We start from the raw sequence: 20,407 nt of genomic DNA, 5'->3' as shown, positions 1-20,407 counted from the left end.
GTCTGTAACTTTTCTGTAGCCCAAGTATTCCCATACCAGCGATTTCGTTTTCTTCGATGGAGGGAAATTTCCAGGAGTTTCACCTCCTCCAGCCATTGTATAGCACAGCTGACTCACTGACACTGAGCAACAACCGGTGAGGGAGGGTTGAGGCTTGCAACTGCAAGCGAGGGATTTCTCTCTGCATTTTTGAGACATAAAAAAAAGCTAATACCGTTGGATGGTGTGACGAAAAATTTTTGCGGTTTCGAAACAGTGTTTTCATACTACTGTATACCTTGAAACCGGTAATCGGCAAATGTCAAGATCACAGTTATAATTATTCTTTTATATATTTAGTTTCTAGTAAAAAAAATGACTCTGGCAGCGATTAATGACAATTTGTCCCCTTTACGGTGAGAAGTTATAATTGTCATTATATCTCACTGACCTGTAACATTTTCAACAGGGAATATTTGGGTAAAATACAGCACTTTATATAAACTTGCAAGACCTCTAGTACTATTATCAAGTCCTTTGTAAGTTGTTGTAGTCTGTCCAGGAAAAAAATATCAGTAAGTTACTGTTATGACTTTACAGTTGCATTAATGTAGGTTAGTATTCTGCATTGTGTACAAATTCTGCTTATGTCACCAGAACTCACAGTAAACTTCTTGGATTTGCAAACATAAATAATCGGCGTGGTTCCAACTCAACCGTTCACTGTACTGATGTACAGTACTTTAGAAGCTTTGCACCTGTGCAAAGAAGCACTGTGTTAGTTGTACCGTAGCGCCGCAAATAAATAGTACAGTGTGGGTTTGTTTTGGGGGAGGATTTGCATACCATACCATACCAAACTAAAAGGAGCTGTATTATCTGGCGAGAATATAGCTACTTTGATTGAGTCAGATCTGCTGCAGTAGTACTGTGTTGTGGTAATACATGGTCTGATTTTCCTCTTTTCTTTCGGTTTCCTGTGGCTGTGGGAGCTGCTGCTTCCTGTGAATGAGCGATGCACCTTTGAAACTTTCTAGACTAAATAAGAGATTGCGAGTTGTTGTCCCGTGTGTGCTGAAGCGCCTCGAATGACAAAATAGAAATGCAAAGAGACATGCAAAATGAGCACTGACACATTGTCACATTACGGGTGCAACCATGTAACGGCAGCAGACCGTTGACAAGAATGCACTGGTTGCTGAGGCCTGACATTGGCTACAAGATTGTGTTTTGTTCCATTTCATGCACACGCTAACTGTATGATGAGAAGGCTGCGTTGCACATGCTACAGACGAAGTGAAAGGTTCGTTTAAGTACACCAAATTGTGACTTTTTTTTTTTGGCACCGTCTGCTTTATGGAAGTGTGACAAAAAGCAATTGGGTTGTGTCAGAAGCACTTCATTCGGAAGCGAAATCAAAGGCAAATCCCATTCAGCGGTGGGAACGCTTAAATGTTGGACAAAGTTGAAGCAGGACGTTGGACTTTAAACTAGAAAATACTTTTTATAAGTGCTCTTAAGCGCAGTAATTGTTGCTATTCATTGATAGTATTGTGTTGTTACTTTCAAATTCACATCTTTTAAGGGAACCACGGACTGACAGAAAAACTTGTAGTTCTTAAAAGATAAATGTTAGTATGAGTCATAATAATTTGATATCCAATTCCGAACCCTTCTTAATGTTTTCTTTTTCATAGAATTCAAAAATTTAACTACCGGTAGTAGGTCGCCATTCTTGTTCACGACGCAATGCACTCTGGGCGGTGATGTCACTAAGCAGCGCTGCCGCACTACCACATTAGCTACATTTCATCATTTCTGCCGTTCCAATTTGACCCCGAGCGGAAAAGTGATGAGCAGGTCAGCACTGTTGAAATTTCACAAAACGAGCAGCAAAAGTAATTAAATGAGTCTCCCGCAGGATTCGAAACCGCATTTCCCTTGCGACAGACGAGCGCGTAGACAACAGGACTAGTGCTGCAGTTATCGTTATTATTTTAGTAGTCAATTAATCGATCAACTAGTTTGTTCGAATAATCAAGTCAGATTAGGAATATTTAATGGGTTGCAGAATATATTTTAGGAGATGTAAAATGTTCTTCAAACTATGCAGAATTGCACTTTCATTTAAAAATAAATTAAAATACATGAGCTTAGCCTAAAGTGGCGTAAATAAATGAGGATCTAAGTACAACAAAAGAACAATTGGCTAACTTGCATAGCAAAAGTCTGCTAGCTTAAATGCTATAAAATGCTAACTTTTTTTTACAATGCTCTTAACAAATCGTTCAATTCCTACGAAAAACAGTTAAATATATCTCTAAACTAAGTTACGAATGCATAATTTTTTTTAGCTAAAACAAAAACTTACAACTTAATGTTGGTCTTAATAGGGAGCATCTGGATTCAGCCATGTTACATGAGTTATGTCACATTCACTGTTTCCACTAGAGGGCAGTGTATCTATCCACCTAGGTTTCAAAACAAACCATCACAAGGCCACTCTAATTAAACTAATACTCGAAGCAGCAATGTTTGATTCGAAGCTTTTTTATAATCGAATTACTCGAGTTACTCGATTAATCGTTGCAGCACTACACAGGACTATACTTCTGCGTGACGTTGGTCTTGATTTTCCTCATTAACCAAACGAAACCCTCATGCGTTGTCTGTTGGCTCAACGGAATTACAACACGCGGCTCACTTCAGACATCAAACAGACAACAATAATATAGGGATTGCATAAACAGGTTTATTGAACACACAAAAAAAAACAAGCGATCGCAAAAAGGCAGACACAAAAAGGGTCCGTAACAGTAGGTCGAGATCGATTAAAAAAAAAAAAAAAAAAAAAAAAACGAGGGAAAACTATGGAGAGAGGTAGACAAACGAAAAATAAAAAGGCAATGTTGCAACTTGCAACAAAGGGATATACAGACTATCAAATGCCAGCAAGTCAATATCTCGACAAGCCGCCTAAGATTGGTTTAAAGACACTGCTGGTGAGGTTTTATAGGATGCAGGTACGACGTTGGGAACTCATCCCACAGCTCTGCAACAAAACAATCTGACCAGTAGCAGAATGTGACAGTTATGCCAGTCGTCATACGAACTTTGCTTGCTAGCTAGCACAGCTATTCTCCCAGTCCAGCCTAATCGGTCATCACCCCCAGTGTGCATTGCGTGCATAAAACATGGCGCCCTCCATAGGTCAAAACGTACTAAATATTACAGATTTTTAAATCGATAGTAATAATATATGTGTTTCTAATAACATATTTTAGTAAAAGAGAACAAATGTAGCTTATTAGAGCCTATAAGTCTTTAAGCCAGATGTTCCCTTTAGTACATATCTATATTGGGATACACTGTTATCTGGATATAAAATTACCTGTAGGCCCATCGGGATGTAAAATGTTGTCCATATTGCATATATCTTGTCATCATCTAAACACAAGTACACAAAAAAACAATGGAAAAGAAAAAGAATAGGTGTTAGCTACAGCTATTCCATTCATTGCTAGTTAGTCAGTTAAAAATCAGCTCCTTGTTGACTTTGACCCCTTTAAAAATCTGTCTGTTGACTACAAAAAAATAAGTCGTTTAACCCTAAGCTCTCAGCCAAAAATATCATATTTTCATGAGTATAAGAGAAGCAGTTATCACTCAAATCCATAGCCCAGAAGGATCTCCCACCTTTTACCTTGGGCTCTTTTCTCAGAGTAGACTGCATCAACCTATAGACTTCTAACCACATATTTATTGTCTCAAACGGATTGACAGCCCACTCCTGCCCCAAAGCGTAGCCACTGAGCCTGATTAGTATCCGATGTTCAACTTAAGTGGTCTCAAGAGCGCTGCTTCCATGTGGCGTGCCCTTTGAGTGCGCCTTCCAAGCTGAGTCCACTTCAGGGACCGTTTACAGCTGGTCTGCGCTTTTGTAAGCCGATATGTCATGTCGCGTTCCATCAGTAACTTGTGCTGATGTCGAGGAATGGCAGTGAAGGGCAAAGCCCGGAGTTTGACGTGCATTTGGAGAACGAAATGGCATGGTTTGAATGCCCATTTGAAATTCTTTGACTGTAAAATTAACACTCAAATAATGGTTTTGTTTTGTTTTTGTTTTTTTTTTTAAATATTGTATTTAAGGGATAGGAGAGTCATTGTGCCCAATTCAGTTTGGACTTAAAGTAACTACAGTGTTCCTCTTCTTTACTCAGTGTCAGTTCTTTATTAATTTGCAGATTTGTAAGCATTCATTTGTGTGTGTGTTTATATAGTACTTACTTACTGTAATGCTTTCACCTGTGGGAAAAGAAAGCCAGAGTCATCCATTCCCTTTTCAGCCATTTATTGAAAAAAACATAAAACGCAAACCCTTTCAAGAGCTTCTCTTTGCCACAGCTCACTCAGACACTCGGCTGATGAAGGTTCCCGATCACCCAACTATAACACACATGGACACAACATTGTGTGTGTGCTGATTCAACTATTTGATATATTTAAAAAGGTTTGTTTTCGTAAGTTTAAAAGGATTTTTGATTCATATGGTCTCTATAGATCTGAGTTTTACCTATTGCAGGAAGATCTACAACATAAGCGCCACAACAATTGCGATCTATTTTTTTTAACAAATTTTTTTTTTTTTAATGCTCAAGCACACAGATTATTATAGAAATTGATACTAAGGCTGTTCGATTAATCGATTTTGAACCGAAACACTTTTCTGGTTAGAACGATGTTAAAAACGTTCAAATCGGCGTAGTTTCCTCTGCATTTACGCTTCCTCCCACAAGAGGGCGCCGTCTAAACAACAAGAAAAACAACTAATATGGCTACCGTCGATGCTGCTACTTTTGCCTAGCCCATTTTGGACACAAATTGCATAACACTATGCATAAGTGTGTTATTTCATGATGTACTTAAAGTGTTGTTGTATATGTACAAGTGCTGCAACGATTAATCGATTACCTCGAGTATTCGATTAGAAAAAAAATATTTGAATTGAATTTTTATAGCTTCGAGTATTCGTTTAATTAAAGCGGTGTTGTAGTGGTTTATTTTGAAGGTGTTTGCATTTAGTTTTATTGATTAGGGTGGATACGCTGCCCTCTGGTCTGCCTCATTTCACATGGCTGAATCCAACTGCTCCCTGTTAAGACCAATGTAAGCTAAGTTTTTGTTTGAGCTAATGTTTTTTATGCGTTCATAGTTTAGTTTATAGGCATATTTAGCCAGTTTTTTGTGGGAATTTGTCTGAACCATTTGTTAAGAGCATTGTAAAAAAATAAATGTTAGCATTTTATTGCATTTAAGCTAGCAGACTTTTGCTGTGTAAGTTAGCCAGTTGTTCTTTTGTTTTATAGATCTTTTTTTTTTTTTTTATACCGTTTGAGGCTCAGCTCAGGTATTTGTTTTTCATGTTCTTTATCTGATGACTCGATTATTCGAACTAGTTCATTGATTAATCGACTACTAAAATAATCGATAGCTGCAGCCCTAATATGTATATTGTTGTTTTCCGCTTCAGCGCGAAATCACCGCCATTTACAAACTTTCTTGTGCTACACGCAAAAATGGATCAAGCCGACGCCTCAACATTTGTATGATCAACATTTGTTGTTCAATGTTGATGAGCTGAAGATCCACATTCAAGCGTTCCATTTCCGTTGCCATTGTTGTCTAACCAGAAGAAAACTAAAGGAATTTGACATGAGTCCCCCAAAACCGTACAAACGCAACGCCACACCCCTGTAGTGGCTTGGCGGTGAATTACAGGGCAACGTATTCCCTTGAAGCAGAACTTCGAATGCTCATGGACGACGTAGGGTCCACGCCAGGTGTGTCAAACCAATTCCACAAAGGGCCAAGAGGGTCCTGGATTTGGTTTCAACCAATGAAGAGGTCATCTTTTCACCAATCTAATCTCCTACAAGTGTAGTCAGTTGATTGCAGTCAGGTGCTGCTTGTTTCAGCAGATTCATTAGGTAATCTGTTTGTGCAGTCTTGGTTGAAATAATACCTCCTAGTGTGTCCCTGTGATTGCCCATAGATTTCACCTGTTGTTCCTGCTCCTAATGTATCCTCCAACCTGCATTCTTCTGTGTCACCCACCTGTTTCCCGTTGTCTCGTTACCCCTTGTCTGTGTGTGTGTGTGTGTGTGTGTGTGGGGGGGGGGGTGTATGTGTGTGTATATACGATCCCAGTTCATTTTCACACCTTGTCGCGTCATTGTCAGTGTCCATGTGCCCGTCAGCGTCTTTTCCCAGTTTTCTCCGTCCAAGCCCTTGTGTTCCTGGAAGTAAGTTTTTTTATATCAAGCCTTTTGTTCGTGACCTGAGTTTTGTTTGTTTCTGTGTTTTTTGGATCCCCACAATATTGGTTGATACTTAGTTTTTTTGTTAGCCTTAATCAAATCATTTCCCACTGCCGGTCTGCCTCACCGCTTTCTCCCCTGCACTTAGGTCCACACTACCCCGAAGCTTGACATTCGCTACGCCATCGCCGCAACGCAGAAGCATGAATTAGGCTTTAGTGCGCATGCGGATTACATTTACGGGCTCAATGGCTAAAGGCAGTCTGAACGGGCACGCCAAAAAAACAGTTTTGAAGAAAAATCGGATTTGTGTATTAAGGCCTGTGGTATAAACCTAGCCTAAAAGCATGCCATGTTGTTTTTTGTTTTAATACAATGGCATATTTTGGCAAAAATTCTACATATGAAAATTAAATCCATATGCAGATTTTTCATTGGTCCACTAATGTGTTTGACCTTGACCTGTCTTTTGTAAAGATGAGGTGCTCATAAACTTAAGGGATATTTCTGTTTGTTACCTTCACTAGGTGCATATTTGTGTAGACATGGTGATTGCCACCTTGCATATTGTTATTATTGAGTGACAGTTTTGCACTAATAATTAATTTTTGTAAGTAAGACCACAGAGAGATGTAACGGCGCATCACCCAGAGCCTGGCTGCCTACCTACGACAAAAAGACAGTCCGAATACTTTGTCATTATTTTTATTTTGCCAAGAAATCATGATCGATCTCAGAAAATCGGGATTGAGAGAAAATAATCGGGATTTTCTTGTTCGGCAAAATCGAACAGCCCTGACAGGTACATACCTCACACTTGATGTAATTGTTGATGGAAGACAAAATGCCTTAATAAATCGCTTTGTTTATTTATTATGGATGTAACTATTCATCGATCTGGATTGATACATAAAATTCTGGCAGACTTTGTACTAGTGGAAAATATTGCGTCGGGGTCCAACGAGTTAATGTGGTATCGTATTGTTGTAAAATTGGTGATTTACAGTGCCCTCCATAATTATTGGCACCCCTGAAAAAGATGTGTTTTTTAGCTTCTAATAATTTTTTAAAATTCAAATAATATGGGACCTTAATGGAAAAAAAGAGAAAAATCCAACCTTCAATACAAGTGCATTCATTCAGTGCGGGAAAAATCCCACATAAAGAAAAAATTATTTGACATCAAATAATGTGTGTCACAATTATTAGCACCCTTGGTGTTAATACTTTGTACAACCCCCCTTTTCCCCTTTTGTTTTGGTCTCATCTGACCAAAGCACATGGTCCCAGTTGAAGCCTGGGACCGTGTGTATTTTTGTGTGAGACCAAGATTGAGCTTTTTGGCAACAAGCACTCTAAATGGGTCTGGCGTGCCATGAAAGATGCGCATGCTGAAAAGCACCTCATACCCACTGTGAAGTATGGGGGCGGGTCAGTGATGCTGTGGGGCTGTTTCGCTTCCAAAGGCCCTGGGAACCTTTTTAGGGTGCATGGCATCATGAATGCTTTAAAATACCAGGACATTTTAAATCAAAATCTGTTGCCCTCTGCACAAAAGCTGAAGATGGGTCATCACTGGGTCTTTCAGCAAGACAATGACCCTAAACATATGGCCAAATCTACACAGAAATGGTTCACCAGACACAAAATCAAGCTCCTCCCATGGCCATCTCAGTCCCCGGACCTTGTTTTGTTGGCAGAAGGGGGTTGTACAAAGTATTAACACCAGGGGTGCTAATAATTGTGACACACATTATTTGATGTCAAATATTTTTTCCTTTATGTGGGATTTTTTCCCCACTGAATGAATGCACTTGTATTGAAGGTTGGATTTTTCTCTTTTTTTCCATTAAGGTCCCATATTATTTGAATAATTTTTTTTTTTATTAGAAGCTAAGAAACACACCTTTTTCAGGGGTGCCAATAATTATGGAGGGCACTGTATACCCTATTATAGACTAATAAAGAAAGACTTATGCCTTATCATTTAGAACACAATGCGTATTGGAAGGGCTGACTGCAATTAGTCAAATAGGATCCCTCCACCAATCGCGCCATCTTGGAATTTCAGCGTACCTGTGACGCTCCTCACTTTTCCCCATGGCCTCACACACTGTGCCTTTGTCCGAGTTGCAGTGTGGAAGAAGGATTTTGTGCGGGCAGCATTCCTGACACGAATGTTCATCTGCTGCACATTGTCTCGTCAAGAGCGAGGGTTGAAGGCGAAGAAGGGGGGAGAGAGCAGGACAAGCGAGGCTTCCGCCTCCCCAGGTCCACTTAACGATTCCAGACTCGACTCGCCGATGTCAGCTCATTAGTTTGCCTTCAAAATGGCTGTCTCCCTAATGTTGTAATTGAAAACACGTGGATTGAGCTCATTATGCCATGGAGATGCCATGTTGCAACTAGGACGACCGGTGGCCAGGATTTGACCCGTTAGCCTCCCCCGGTGGACAACAGACGATCGAAATCGAACCTACAATACCTTTTCTGGAGCCCAGCATTTACCCTCCATCTTTGACATAGTTAAATTAGAACCTGCCCTTGTGCGTGCTTCTCGGCCGAGATTAATTAAGTAGGCTAATTACCATAGCTGGCATGTGGCAGAGATTGAGGGTTTGACTGTGAAATATCCTTCGCCATCCCACACTGAATATTAACTCTGAAACACTGAGGGACAGCCAAAGTCTCAGTGGTGCTCAGGAAAGTGGAACTAAGTCTGAGGGTCTTAACTGCTCTCTTGTCACAGCAAACACTTAATATGAGCCAGACGGAACACGAGCCAATAACGCGTGATAAATGGTCATTTTTGTATGGCAGAAAACCTCTCAACCAATGTGTAATCAGTATGCCAGTTGATGCTAGTCATGAGCTGTTTTTTTTTTTTTTTTTTAATTAGAAATATTTACTGTTACTTTTGAAGACCACATTTTTTGGGTGTTAGTCTGTTGGCAGTCAAGGGCTTGCCAAAAAAAAAAAAAAAAAAAAAACACCCCCGAAAAAAGTGGTTTTGGGCAAGTCTTGATCCTATCCTATAGTCATTTTATTGTATTGCTTATATTATACAGAGCAGCCAGAGATTTCCTATGTTACAGAACATCTACTTCTTGTTCGATGGGTAATGCACTTCTGGAGTTGATCAATTACACACCGAATTGTTCAGGCTATAAGTCAGTTTTCTTTTTCATAGTTTGGCCCGGGGATGCGACTTATACTCTGAAACGACTTATGCGTGAAATTATTAACACATCATTATATTATTTCACATGTTATTTTCACACTAAACGCAATAGGCCACGCAAGGCCCGCGTTTCAACATTTGCGGTAACTTATATAAAAAACAACTGAGAAGTGCTGAACAAAATAGCACTAAAAAGAAAATCATATTCCGCAAATTACAAGTTGCAGAAGAAAAAAAGTTTGGAGTTGGCGAGAAACTTGTAAGAGACAATACAGACATGTGTCGATTAGTTTTTAGGCATACCTTGGTATAAAAACGTCACGGTTTCAAAACCGCAAAATTTTTCCGTCATACTGTCCCATACGGTAGTAACGATTCTTTAATGTCCCAAAAATGCAGGTATAAATCCCTCGCTTGCAGCTGCAAGGCTCAACCCTCACCCACTGGTTGTTGCTCAGTGTCAGTGAGTCAGTTGTGCTATACAATGGCTGGAGGAGGTGAAACTCCTGAACTTTTTCCCCCCTTCGAAGAAAACAAAATCGCTGGTATGGGAATACTTCGGCTACAGAAAAGTTACAAACAGTCGATGCTTAGGGGAGGAGGGCCATCCGACATGTAAAACATGTTTGCGGAGGGTGGTTGTTGAGGAGGACATACCTCCAATATGATTTCGCATTTATACAAAGTTAAAAGTTAGTAAACACTGTCATGAACGTTTCCCACCAGCTGCGAGTGTTAGTGTTTAGTGTCTCTAGTGGTGGTAACGTGTTTTTTTTTTTTCTCTCTGGCAACTGTATTGCGTTGAGAAAGACAGTATGTGTATAATGTAAACATGGTACGAGTCATACACACTTGCTTTTTATGGAAAATAATTCAATTATTTTTGTTCTGATGGTAATAATGTTAAACTGTGGCTCTGGGTTTAAGCTCACTTAAAGGACTGCATTTATTTTTATTTAGAATATTTTGGTTATTTTTTATATTTTTCAATTTTATTTTAACATAATACTTATGTTCCAATATGCTAATATGGTTTGAAAAATACAAATCCTTTTCAATGGAAAAGGTTTATTAAAAATTAGCCCAGATATTTCAAGCTAACACATATTAGAGCTATAATTGCAATACCGTGAAAGCGCGATATTTTTGCTTAAGGTTATCATACCATCAGAATCTCATACCAGCACATGCCTAGGACTATATATATGCTATAGTTGTCTGAATAAATCTAAATAGCTATGTTAACATACGGGGCATGTTCTCAGTTCGTTAACATACTGTACATTTGTTCAGCATGTTGTTCTCTATTTTTATGTTGAATTCCCTGTAAGATGACATGCCTGTTCTTGGTGTTGGATTTTATCAAATATATTTCCCCTTCGACTTATGTTTTTTTCCACATCATTGCACATGTTTTGGCTGGTGCGAGTTGTAGCCTGCGCGCAGATTTGTTGCTTGTGAAGCATCCAGACGGAACGGCTGTATATAACCCCTTTTGTACTGTTTATTGTGCGTTTTCAATTGTGGTCGAATACTTGGGGCGAGATAATGTGATTGTTTTTGATGAAGCGGACGCTAACTGAAACATGCTAATCATTTGTTATTGCTGTATTAGCAGCTACTTGTAACACAAATTTGAATTGCTGTTATTGAAGATGAGACTGATTTCATTTCATTTTAGTTTCATTCTGCAAGTGTTGATGTCATGAGCAGCTGAATAAAGTCAGCAAACCACACGGACGTCTGACATTGTCATTTCAGCGCCTTGCTAGGACAGTACCTAGCCAGGACAGTAGTACAATGACGTACAATACAGGTTTTTGGATAGTTTCTTATTTATTTATTTTTTTTATTTCAATGTGTTTTGAGGTATTTAAAGGGTTAATTCCCACTGACATGGAAATCTGGGTTACATCGCTAGCGCAGGAACAGAACTTGTTCGTAAACTGGGGACTACCTGTAGTCGGAAAAATACAGCAGTTGGTTAGGTTTGAACAAGTGCTGCAACGATTAATCGATTAACTCGAGTATTCGATTAGAAAAAAATACTCAAATTTCATTTTTTTGCTTCGAGTATTCGTTTAATTAAAGTGCTGTTGTAATGGTTTATTTTGAAAGTGTTTGCATTCAGTTTTTTTGATTAGGGCGGATACACTGCATGGTCTGCCTCTTTTCACATAACTGAACCCAACTGCTCCCTGTTAAGACCAACGTAAGCTAAGTTTTTGTTTGTGTTAATGTTTTTTAATGCATTCATAATTTAGTTTATAGGTTTATTTAGAAGTTTTTTATGGGAATATGTGTCTGAACCATTTGTTAAGAGCATTGTAAAAAAAAAAAAAAAAAAACTTTTACATTTTATAGCATTTAAGCTAGTGGACCTTTTCTATGTAAATTAGCCCATTGTTCTTTTGTTGTACACAGATGAATGAATGAAATTTTATTGTCATCATCATCGGTATCATTGACAATTACAAAATGTGATATGATTTACCCGAAGGAACCGAAGAAGAAGACAAAGGCGGACGGGAGGAAGCATATGCTTATCAGTTTCCCGTCCCCCCATACAACTAAAGACGCACATTCAGACATGGTACATACAGTACATCAGATGGCCACAAAACTGTACAATAACACAATCAACAATCTGGGTTTAGCAACTCAGCGTCCAGTCAAGCAGCTCGATTAATTTCAGGGCGTACAAGGTTATGGCCTTGTCATGTCCCTGACATTTTTGCATCTGTTTGCTGTGGAACATTTTGTTGTGGCTATGTGTGTGGCAAAAGTGATTATGTGTTATCACAGCTGGTGTGAGTAGCGACTCAAAATCCTTTTCTTATAAGTCTCTTAAAAGGATACATTGCTAAGGTGTACATGGTGGCAACAATTGGCGCACACAAAAGGTCACTGTAACAGTTTCATCAGACATGAATGTATGAGGAAAATCAAACAACATGTACATATTTTATCCCAGGATTAATGTCTCCACAACGAAAACATGCTTATTATTCGTTTTATACAGTATGTTTTCCATATACTCAGTAAACTAGACATTTGAAGTAGGAGCTCGGTAGACGCTGCAGATAATTATGTTTTTACAATTGGGGATAAGGAGCTCAATTGTAATACATTCCAGGAGATTGTCAATCATAATTGCAACACCCGCTCCCCCCTTAGATGCCCGATTCATTTGTGTCATGTTATATCCGTGCAAATTAAAGTCAGAGCCTTTGTTATCTTTAGTAGATAATCCTTAATGTGTTCAAGATTCTTGTAGAGACTCTTGCCGTTGATAAGTTTCACCTTACCGTCCACATCCACGAGTTGTTATACTGATCCGCTGTGTAGTATTTACAGTTATCCAGCTATTGTAGTCAGCTGGTCAAGACTCGTAATAGCTTTAATCTTCATATCTTGCATCTTGACAAGGATCCTGCAATCCGAGACCCAGGTTTTGGCTATTTTCCCAGCTTTCTTGAGTTGACGGGCTTTTCTTGCAATTTCGGCATTTCGACGTGTCAAGTTCTCATTCAAAAAAATCTTCGACGCTTTCAGGTGGTGGCGCTAGTTAAGCAGGGCAGTCTTGGTCTTGTGGTCTGCCAGCTTCATGAGCACCGTCACCGGTCCTCTCCCCCCAGATGGGAGCAGAAGGCAGCGACGGATGTCCAGCGGTTCCATGTTTATTCCATACTCTTTCAGCTTAGCAATTGCCAGTTACGCCACTGTGTCCCCTGGGCTAGGCGTCAGTTGTAATCCAGAAATGATGAGCTCATTTCCGCGTCGGCACTGGTCGAGATCGTCAGCCAAAATTTCCAGCCTTTTGATGCGAACATCTCTCTCCTTGACCGCCTGCTTGAGTTTCTCGTTTAAGCGCGAATTAACTGGAGCTCTCTGACGATTTCTTGATTCTGGTTTTGAATCAAGCCAGTCAAGGAGACCTCCAACTTCTGTATGGAGAATTTTATTTTATCCAAGTCTCCAGCTTTCAAATTCTTTGGAGCCATACTGGGAGTCGAACTTGCTGGCCCTGAGCGCTTATCGGTTAAGATAAGAGAGTGCTTCAGGAGCTCAGAGAGTGTGTCTGTACACGGTGAAGACTGAGCAGCGAATCCTCATTTAAAAAAAAAAAAGAAAAAATTATACCGTTTGAGGCTCAGCTCAGGTATTTTAATTTTTCATGTTCCTTATCCGATTACTGGATTATTCGAACTAACTAGTCAGCCGATTAATCGACTGCTAAAATATTCGATAGCTGCAGCCCTAGTTTGAACTCAACTTGGGCTTTGAGACTTTGATGCCACTGTTCATTTACTGGCTTTGTTGCTGTTGCTTAGTTAATGCGATTAATGCAAATGCTGTATACTCAATTCCGTACTTATGGTTAACTTCTACTACTCATCAGGTTGGGTGACCAATTCTACAAGGATGCCATTGAGCAGTGCCGCAGCTACAATGCCCGTCTCTGCGCTGAACGCAGCGTGCGTCTGCCGTTCCTCGACTCGCAAACTGGCGTGGCCCAGAACAACTGCTATATCTGGATGGAACGTCATCACCGCAGCCCAGGTGTGGAAGCGCACACACACTACAACAATTACTGAAATTATGATTGTATTTCAACAAATGTACAATGCTTGAACAGGGACGGCAGCCGGTCAGATGTATACGTATCCGGCTCGCTGCTGGCGAAAGAAGAGACGGCTTCACACCAGCAATGACCCCAGCCTGGGGTTTTTTGGTCTCAAACTTGGTAAGTACGCCGCTAGCCACAATGTACCTCCTCCTGATCTCGGATGTTTTTCAATCAAGATCTGGAACAATATCGGTGAAATTATACTGACTCCCCGAAATGTGTATACAGCACAACAGGGTGCTGGTAATTTTTCCTCACGAAAGCCATGTTTACCCGGCTGTTGAACTTGTTTTGGGGAGCGAACACCTAATTAGATTTACCGTAGCTGATAGAGCATGCGAGAGCTAGCATACTACAGAGCGTATTTAATAATAAATGTTATGGAATAAAGTTGGGCCTTTTCCTGGGTGTCTCTTGAGATCTTACATTGACCCTGCTCCTTAATAATCTCCCAGCAGTTACTTCAGCTTGTTCTTTTTAGCTCCTGTAGTTCCTTTTTATCTCCTTGTGTGTCTTGTTAGCTTTTTCTTAGTTCAATTAAGTTGTTTGTGTTGTCCAAAGCTTGTAAACCCACTGGGATGTTTAACTCACATAAACATTCAACTTGAAACGTAACTGTTTCATTGATATTTTACTGTAGAACCGTTTATTTCTGATAAATCACAGTTCGGTCTTGTAATTGAAAAACGTTTTTGGAGTTGATATTATAATTGTAACAACCTGATTGTTTTGTCCAAAAATCTTAAGATTCAAGTATACAGCACAGTATGCACATACAGTGGTGTTTACAGGAACCATTCAATTCTAGTTGATGCTGGTTTACTTATTGATTTTTTGTTGTTGTTTTTTTTGTGCGCACATGGCTATTTATTGATAACCTCATTGATCTTTGGCCAATGGTTGGAAAAGTATGTGTGCACCAGAGGTTGCGATAGACTTTTTCGTTGTCTGTCATTTTGACTGACAGGGTCATAAAAATCTGGTCATAATCTATTTTTACCCGTCACTTAATTTTTTAAAATGACTATATCTTGATGCAGTCACTATATGTATATACACAATAATACAATAATACTTTATAATATAAAGTAACTAACATTAGTGCAGTCATGGATTACAGTAAGCAGGCCAGTGCTGTGTTTCCATATATATTTTTATCATATTATGCATATACAGGATATATATATATATATATATTTCCCCCAACTGGGACCTTCCATGATCCTAATACATTTAATAATAATAAAATATTATATAATTCCATCATATATATATATATATATATATATATATATTTTTTTTTTTTAATCTATTATTATTATTAAATAAAAATGCACGTTGATACGATGCACATAAAGGCAACTTCCAATATTTTAAAAAAAATCGTTAGAAAGTTGTATGGACTTACAATCCGCTAGCTTGTTGTCTCCTGTTGTCTTCCGAAATACACCTGGGTGACGGCGCGTCAAGTGTTCGTTCATAGCCGACGTGCTACCGTGGTATGCGAGCTCAGCTTAGCAAAAAGAGTACACACAGTGGTGGCACCCTCCATATTTTCCTTGAAATAATATCAGGCTCTGGCTAGTCTGGTCCGCTTTTTTGGCTTTATGCCGCTTTCACCGTGTTACCAATTCTGCCCTTCTTGGTAATTGGCGGCGCTTTCAACTGCTCGCCGCAGTGAGGAGTGAACTGGCGATTCACTTGATTCGTTGTCATCCTTCACTGCATCAGTCCCTCTTTTTTCACCTCTTTTATGAACACCATCGTCGTTTTGGGGCTTTTTGAAGAAAGTTCGGACACTCAGTTGCCTTGACATTTTTCCGAGTAAGGCCAACGACGTCATGCATCAAGAGGGACAATAGCTAATTAATATGCTCACTCGCCACCCTGTGGTCTGGGGTGTGAATTGCAACCTGTCAAAATGACAGATGGACTTCAGTTTTTTCCGTCACCGTTGTAAAAAAACGGTCAACGACGGAAAATATTCGGTTAACGCGACCCCTGGTGTGCACATTTCAACAGAAATTTGGAGTAAGAAATAAGACTCCAAGCCAGGAAAAACATATTTTTCCCCTCTTTGTGTGTTAATTTATGTTACTAATTAAATGACTGGCGTGGTGGTACCCCTTTTTAAGAAGGTGGACCGGATGGTGTGGTCCAATTGTAAAGGGATCACACTCCTCAGCCTCCCCAGTAAAGTCTGTTCAGGGGTGCTGGAGAATAGGGTTCGTCAGGAAGTCGAATCTCAGATTCAGGAGGAGCAGTGTGGTTTTCGTCCCGGCCGTGGAAGAGTGGACTAGCTCTATACTAGAGCTGGGAATCTTTGGGCACCTAACGATTCGATTACGATTACGATTCAGAGGCTCCGATTCGATTATAAAACGACTATTGATGCACCCCCCTCCTTTTTTTGTACATTAGTTCCAAAATTGTTCAAAAATACTCTCAGGGTAAACCAAACTACTATTTCAGTATCAAGTTAACATATAGCAGTAAACAAATATACAAAAATAACAGTAAATAAAAAACTCCAGTCCCCATTCTGTATCAGCAGCTTTAAACTACATTCAATTAATTTAATGTTGTGAATCAACCGTTAAAGTTGTTAAAATTGCTCCAGTTATTCCATAATTTCCCTTTTGTCTACTTTCGACATGTGAAAGTTTTAAAACTATTTTAAAGATAGATTCAAGTCAATATTTTACCGATTTAGGAGTATTTTAGATAAAAAGTTAATTAGGTTTGCTTGGAAGGTTCGCTACAACAGCCTTGCAGGGAAGTGTACTGATTTAAGATGGCGGCCGTTTACTAACGCCCGCAACTATCTTTTTGTAGGTGTGCTGCTAACGCTACCGAATCTATATTGCATCTAACCCTATATAAATGATATCTACCGTAACATTATGTGGATGTACTTAATAGCAGCTTTTCGGCAGCAGTCAGGTATGTTGTTGTGTTTTTTTATCTCGTGGCATGAGTTGAGCGAGAGCCCTGAGTTGAGCATTGGCATTACCCGAGGGGCCGGGTAATGAGAAGCATGATGTTTAGCTACTCTCACTTTGTTCCTCATTGACCGCGCGGCGTGCTGAGTGTTGTACTTCCGCTTTACTTGGCATATTTCAGTAATCGGAATTTGGATGTTTGTGAATCATTCTCGAATCTTCCACGGCCGAATCGCGAATAATCGAAGAATCGGAAATTTTGCACACCTCTACTCTATACCCTCAGCAGGGTCCTCGAGGGTACATGGGAGTTCACCCAACCGGTCTACATGTTTGTTGTGGTTTTGGAGAAAGTGTTTGAAAGTGTCCCTTGGGGAGTCCTGTGGGGGTTGCTTCGGGAGTACAGGGTACCGAGCCCCTTGGTAAGGGCTGTTCGGTCACTGTACGACTGGTGTCAAAGTTTGGTCCGCATTACCAGCAGTAAGTCGAATCTGTTCCCAGCGAGGGTTGGACTCCGTCAAGGTGGCCCTTTGTCACCGATTCTGTTCATAACTTTTATGGACAGAAATTGAAGGTGCAGCCGAAGCCTTGAGGGTTTCCGGCTTGGTGGCCACAGCGTTGCATCTCTGCTTTTTGCAGATGATGTGGTGCTGTTGTATTCATCAAGCGGTTTGCAGCCGAGTGTGAACCGGTCGGGATGAAGATCAGCACCTTCAAATCCGAGATCATGGTCCTCAGTCGGGAAAGGGGGACATACCCTCTCCGGGTCAGAGATAAGATCCTGCCCCAAGTGGAGGAGTATCTTGGGGTCATGTTCAGGAGTGGATGGAGCGGGAGAGCGACAGGCGGATCGGTGCAGTGATGCGGACTCTGCATTGGTCCGTAGTTGGAAAAGAAGGAGCTGAGCCAAAAGGCGAAGCTCTCGATTTACCAGTCAATCTACGTTTCTACCCTCACCTATGGTCACGAGCTGTGGGTCGTGACCGAAAGAACATGCCAGATACAAGCGGCCGAAATGAGTTTCCTCCTTAGGGTGGTTGGCCTCTCCCTTGGAAGCTCGGTCATCCTGGAGGCACTCTACTCCTACGCGTTGAAAGGAGCCAGCTGAGGTGGTTTGGGCATCTGGTTCGGATGCGTCCTGGACGCCTCTCTGGAGAGGTGTTCTGGGAATGTTCCAACGGCGGGAGGCCCTGGGGACAACCCAGGACACACTGGAGAGACTCTCTCGGCTGGCCTGGGACTGCCTTGGGATCCAGCCGGAGGAGCTGGTTGACTTGGCTGGGGAGAGGGAAGTCTATGCTTCCCTGCTAAAGCTGCTGCCCCAGAGACCCGACCCCGGATTAAGCTGTAGATGATTGATGGATGTATGTATTTATTTTTATAAGCCCTCCTAGTTTTATTTACAGCAGCCGAAAAGCACGATGGTTCTGAACATGCGCGACTACTGGATTGGATCCGATCTTGTGGCCAAATCCGATACTGTCCGGTACTCCAAAAATGGCCGTATCCATTGCTGATACTGAGAACCGGATCGGAACATTCCTAACGATAATAAGTAAAACCATTGGTGACTAAAAAACGCCCAAACATTAAATGTGACGTGTGTTGTGAATTCATACTAATTACTATGACCTAATTTGCTTTTCTCAATGTTTTGAATTTTCCTTGATAATTCTTACTGTTTTTGACTTCATTTGTTCTTTCCTCTGTCGGAAATCAGCTCAAAGTGTAGTGTTGCCAACTTGACACATACATTGGGTTACCAGACTGAGATTGACAAAAATACCCTTTTCAGAGGCACATAATACAGACATTAGTGTTTTGCACTACAAATAAAGCGTGCATTGCACGTACTAATGCAAATCAATAAACTGGCATTGGGTTGCCAGTGTGGGCCTTATGCAGTGGCTTAACTGGCTTATAGGTAATGTAAAACAAGCTTGTAAAACTATGATATTACTTGTTTCAGGAGAGTCATGCCTAGGGATGGGAATCGAAATCCAATTCCAATTCGGAACCGGTTCCGAGTGTTTCGAGGCCTCGACATCACAATGAAAAAGCCTTAACGATCCCTTTAACGATTCCTAAAGACGCGTATTGCGTCGTGGCTTGTCTTGTTGTCCAGACGCATCAAACTAGCATGGCGCCAAGAACCACTCGCTCCAAAGTTTGACTACACTTCACCAGGAAAGAGTGTGAAAAGGAAAGGTTACGACGGGTAAGCACGAGCATTGCAGCAATAAACATAAAAATGACAGCACGTAGGTTCAAACGCTCGAAAGTGTGTCTTCACTTCACGAGGAAAAATTACAACAAAGCGACTTGCAGTCATTGCAAGGTGGAGGTAACTGCATCGGGAGGGAATACGACTGCGCTGTCCTAACAGAGAGGCAAAAGCTCAGTTCTGGCTATACAGCTAGCTAAACTCCCAAATGACGATGTAGAAGACGTTGGTATAATTTGCTGACTTTATTCAACCATCACTTGAAGAGTGAAACTAAGAATAGAAATGAAACAAATCAATTTCGTCCCCAATAACGAACAGGTTTGCATCAACGTAAATCAGCGATGATTAGCTGCTAATAACAGTATGGTTAGCATTCGTTCGCTAGCATTAGCACATCGTTCAAACCACTACACAACTGGATTTAAGTGTCCAATCGCGAGTGGAAACAGAACAACAACAACACAAAAGATGATACATACAGGCGTTGCCTCTGTAGATATTAACATTAACAAAGAACGTAGGCTCGTAGAAGTGTTTCCCTCTCTCACTTCGCTCGCTCACTCGCTTGGATGCAGCATTTCTTCGGGTGCCCAAACTGCGGTCCGCGGCCCAAATACGGCCCGCCTCCACATTTGATCCGGCCATTTTGATTTTTTTTTTTTTTCTCAATATTTCCTGGCCTTTTTCCTTGAAGAATTCAGAGAGGGTTATTTGGTTATTATCTATTTAATTGATAGTGTTTTTATTATTAATTATTATTATTTTATTATTATTTTTATTTTGTTTACTTTCATTCCGTGAAGAATCCAGAAAGGGTTATTTGATTGTGGCTTTCTGAAAAACAATTTTTTACATTTATGCACTTCTGCAATCGTCACACTTTTTGTTTTACAAACTGACCCCGGCCCCTCATCAGAGAAGGGAAAAGTTATGTGGCCCTCACAGGAAAAAGTTTGGGGACCCCTGCTTTAACACATATTGCCAAAGGCAGAACAACAACCTATCTGCCAATATATACCAATATTTTTTATTTCTATTAGATAAATGTTTCAGTAAAATGTTACACATTCTTGTGTATTTGCCACTTATTGCCACAGTTAACATTGAGGCTTTGGGCCTCTTTTGATTTCG

At 40.4% G+C, this 20,407-nt stretch overlaps 1 protein-coding gene across 4 annotated transcripts in view; it reads left to right on the top strand.

Annotated features, from left to right (window-relative positions):
- The window catches only part of LOC130930722 (zinc finger protein DPF3-like), a 64,481-nt gene that overhangs the window by 13,423 nt on the left and 30,651 nt on the right, over window positions 1-20,407 (top strand). For all 4 annotated transcript variants that reach the window (XM_057858773.1, XM_057858772.1, XM_057858774.1 and 1 more), the window contains exons 2-3: window positions 13,880-14,040; window positions 14,117-14,224. In XM_057858773.1, the coding sequence (XP_057714756.1) occupies window positions 13,880-14,040; window positions 14,117-14,224 (269 nt within the window). The remainder of the gene's footprint in view (window positions 1-13,879; window positions 14,041-14,116; window positions 14,225-20,407) is intronic.

The sequence above is a fragment of the Corythoichthys intestinalis genome, chromosome 15 (assembly GCF_030265065.1).
Source record: "Corythoichthys intestinalis isolate RoL2023-P3 chromosome 15, ASM3026506v1, whole genome shotgun sequence".
NCBI lineage: Eukaryota > Metazoa > Chordata > Actinopteri > Syngnathiformes > Syngnathidae > Corythoichthys > Corythoichthys intestinalis.
Note: the sequence above shows the minus strand (reverse complement) of the source record. Positions and strands in the feature narration are given on the sequence as shown.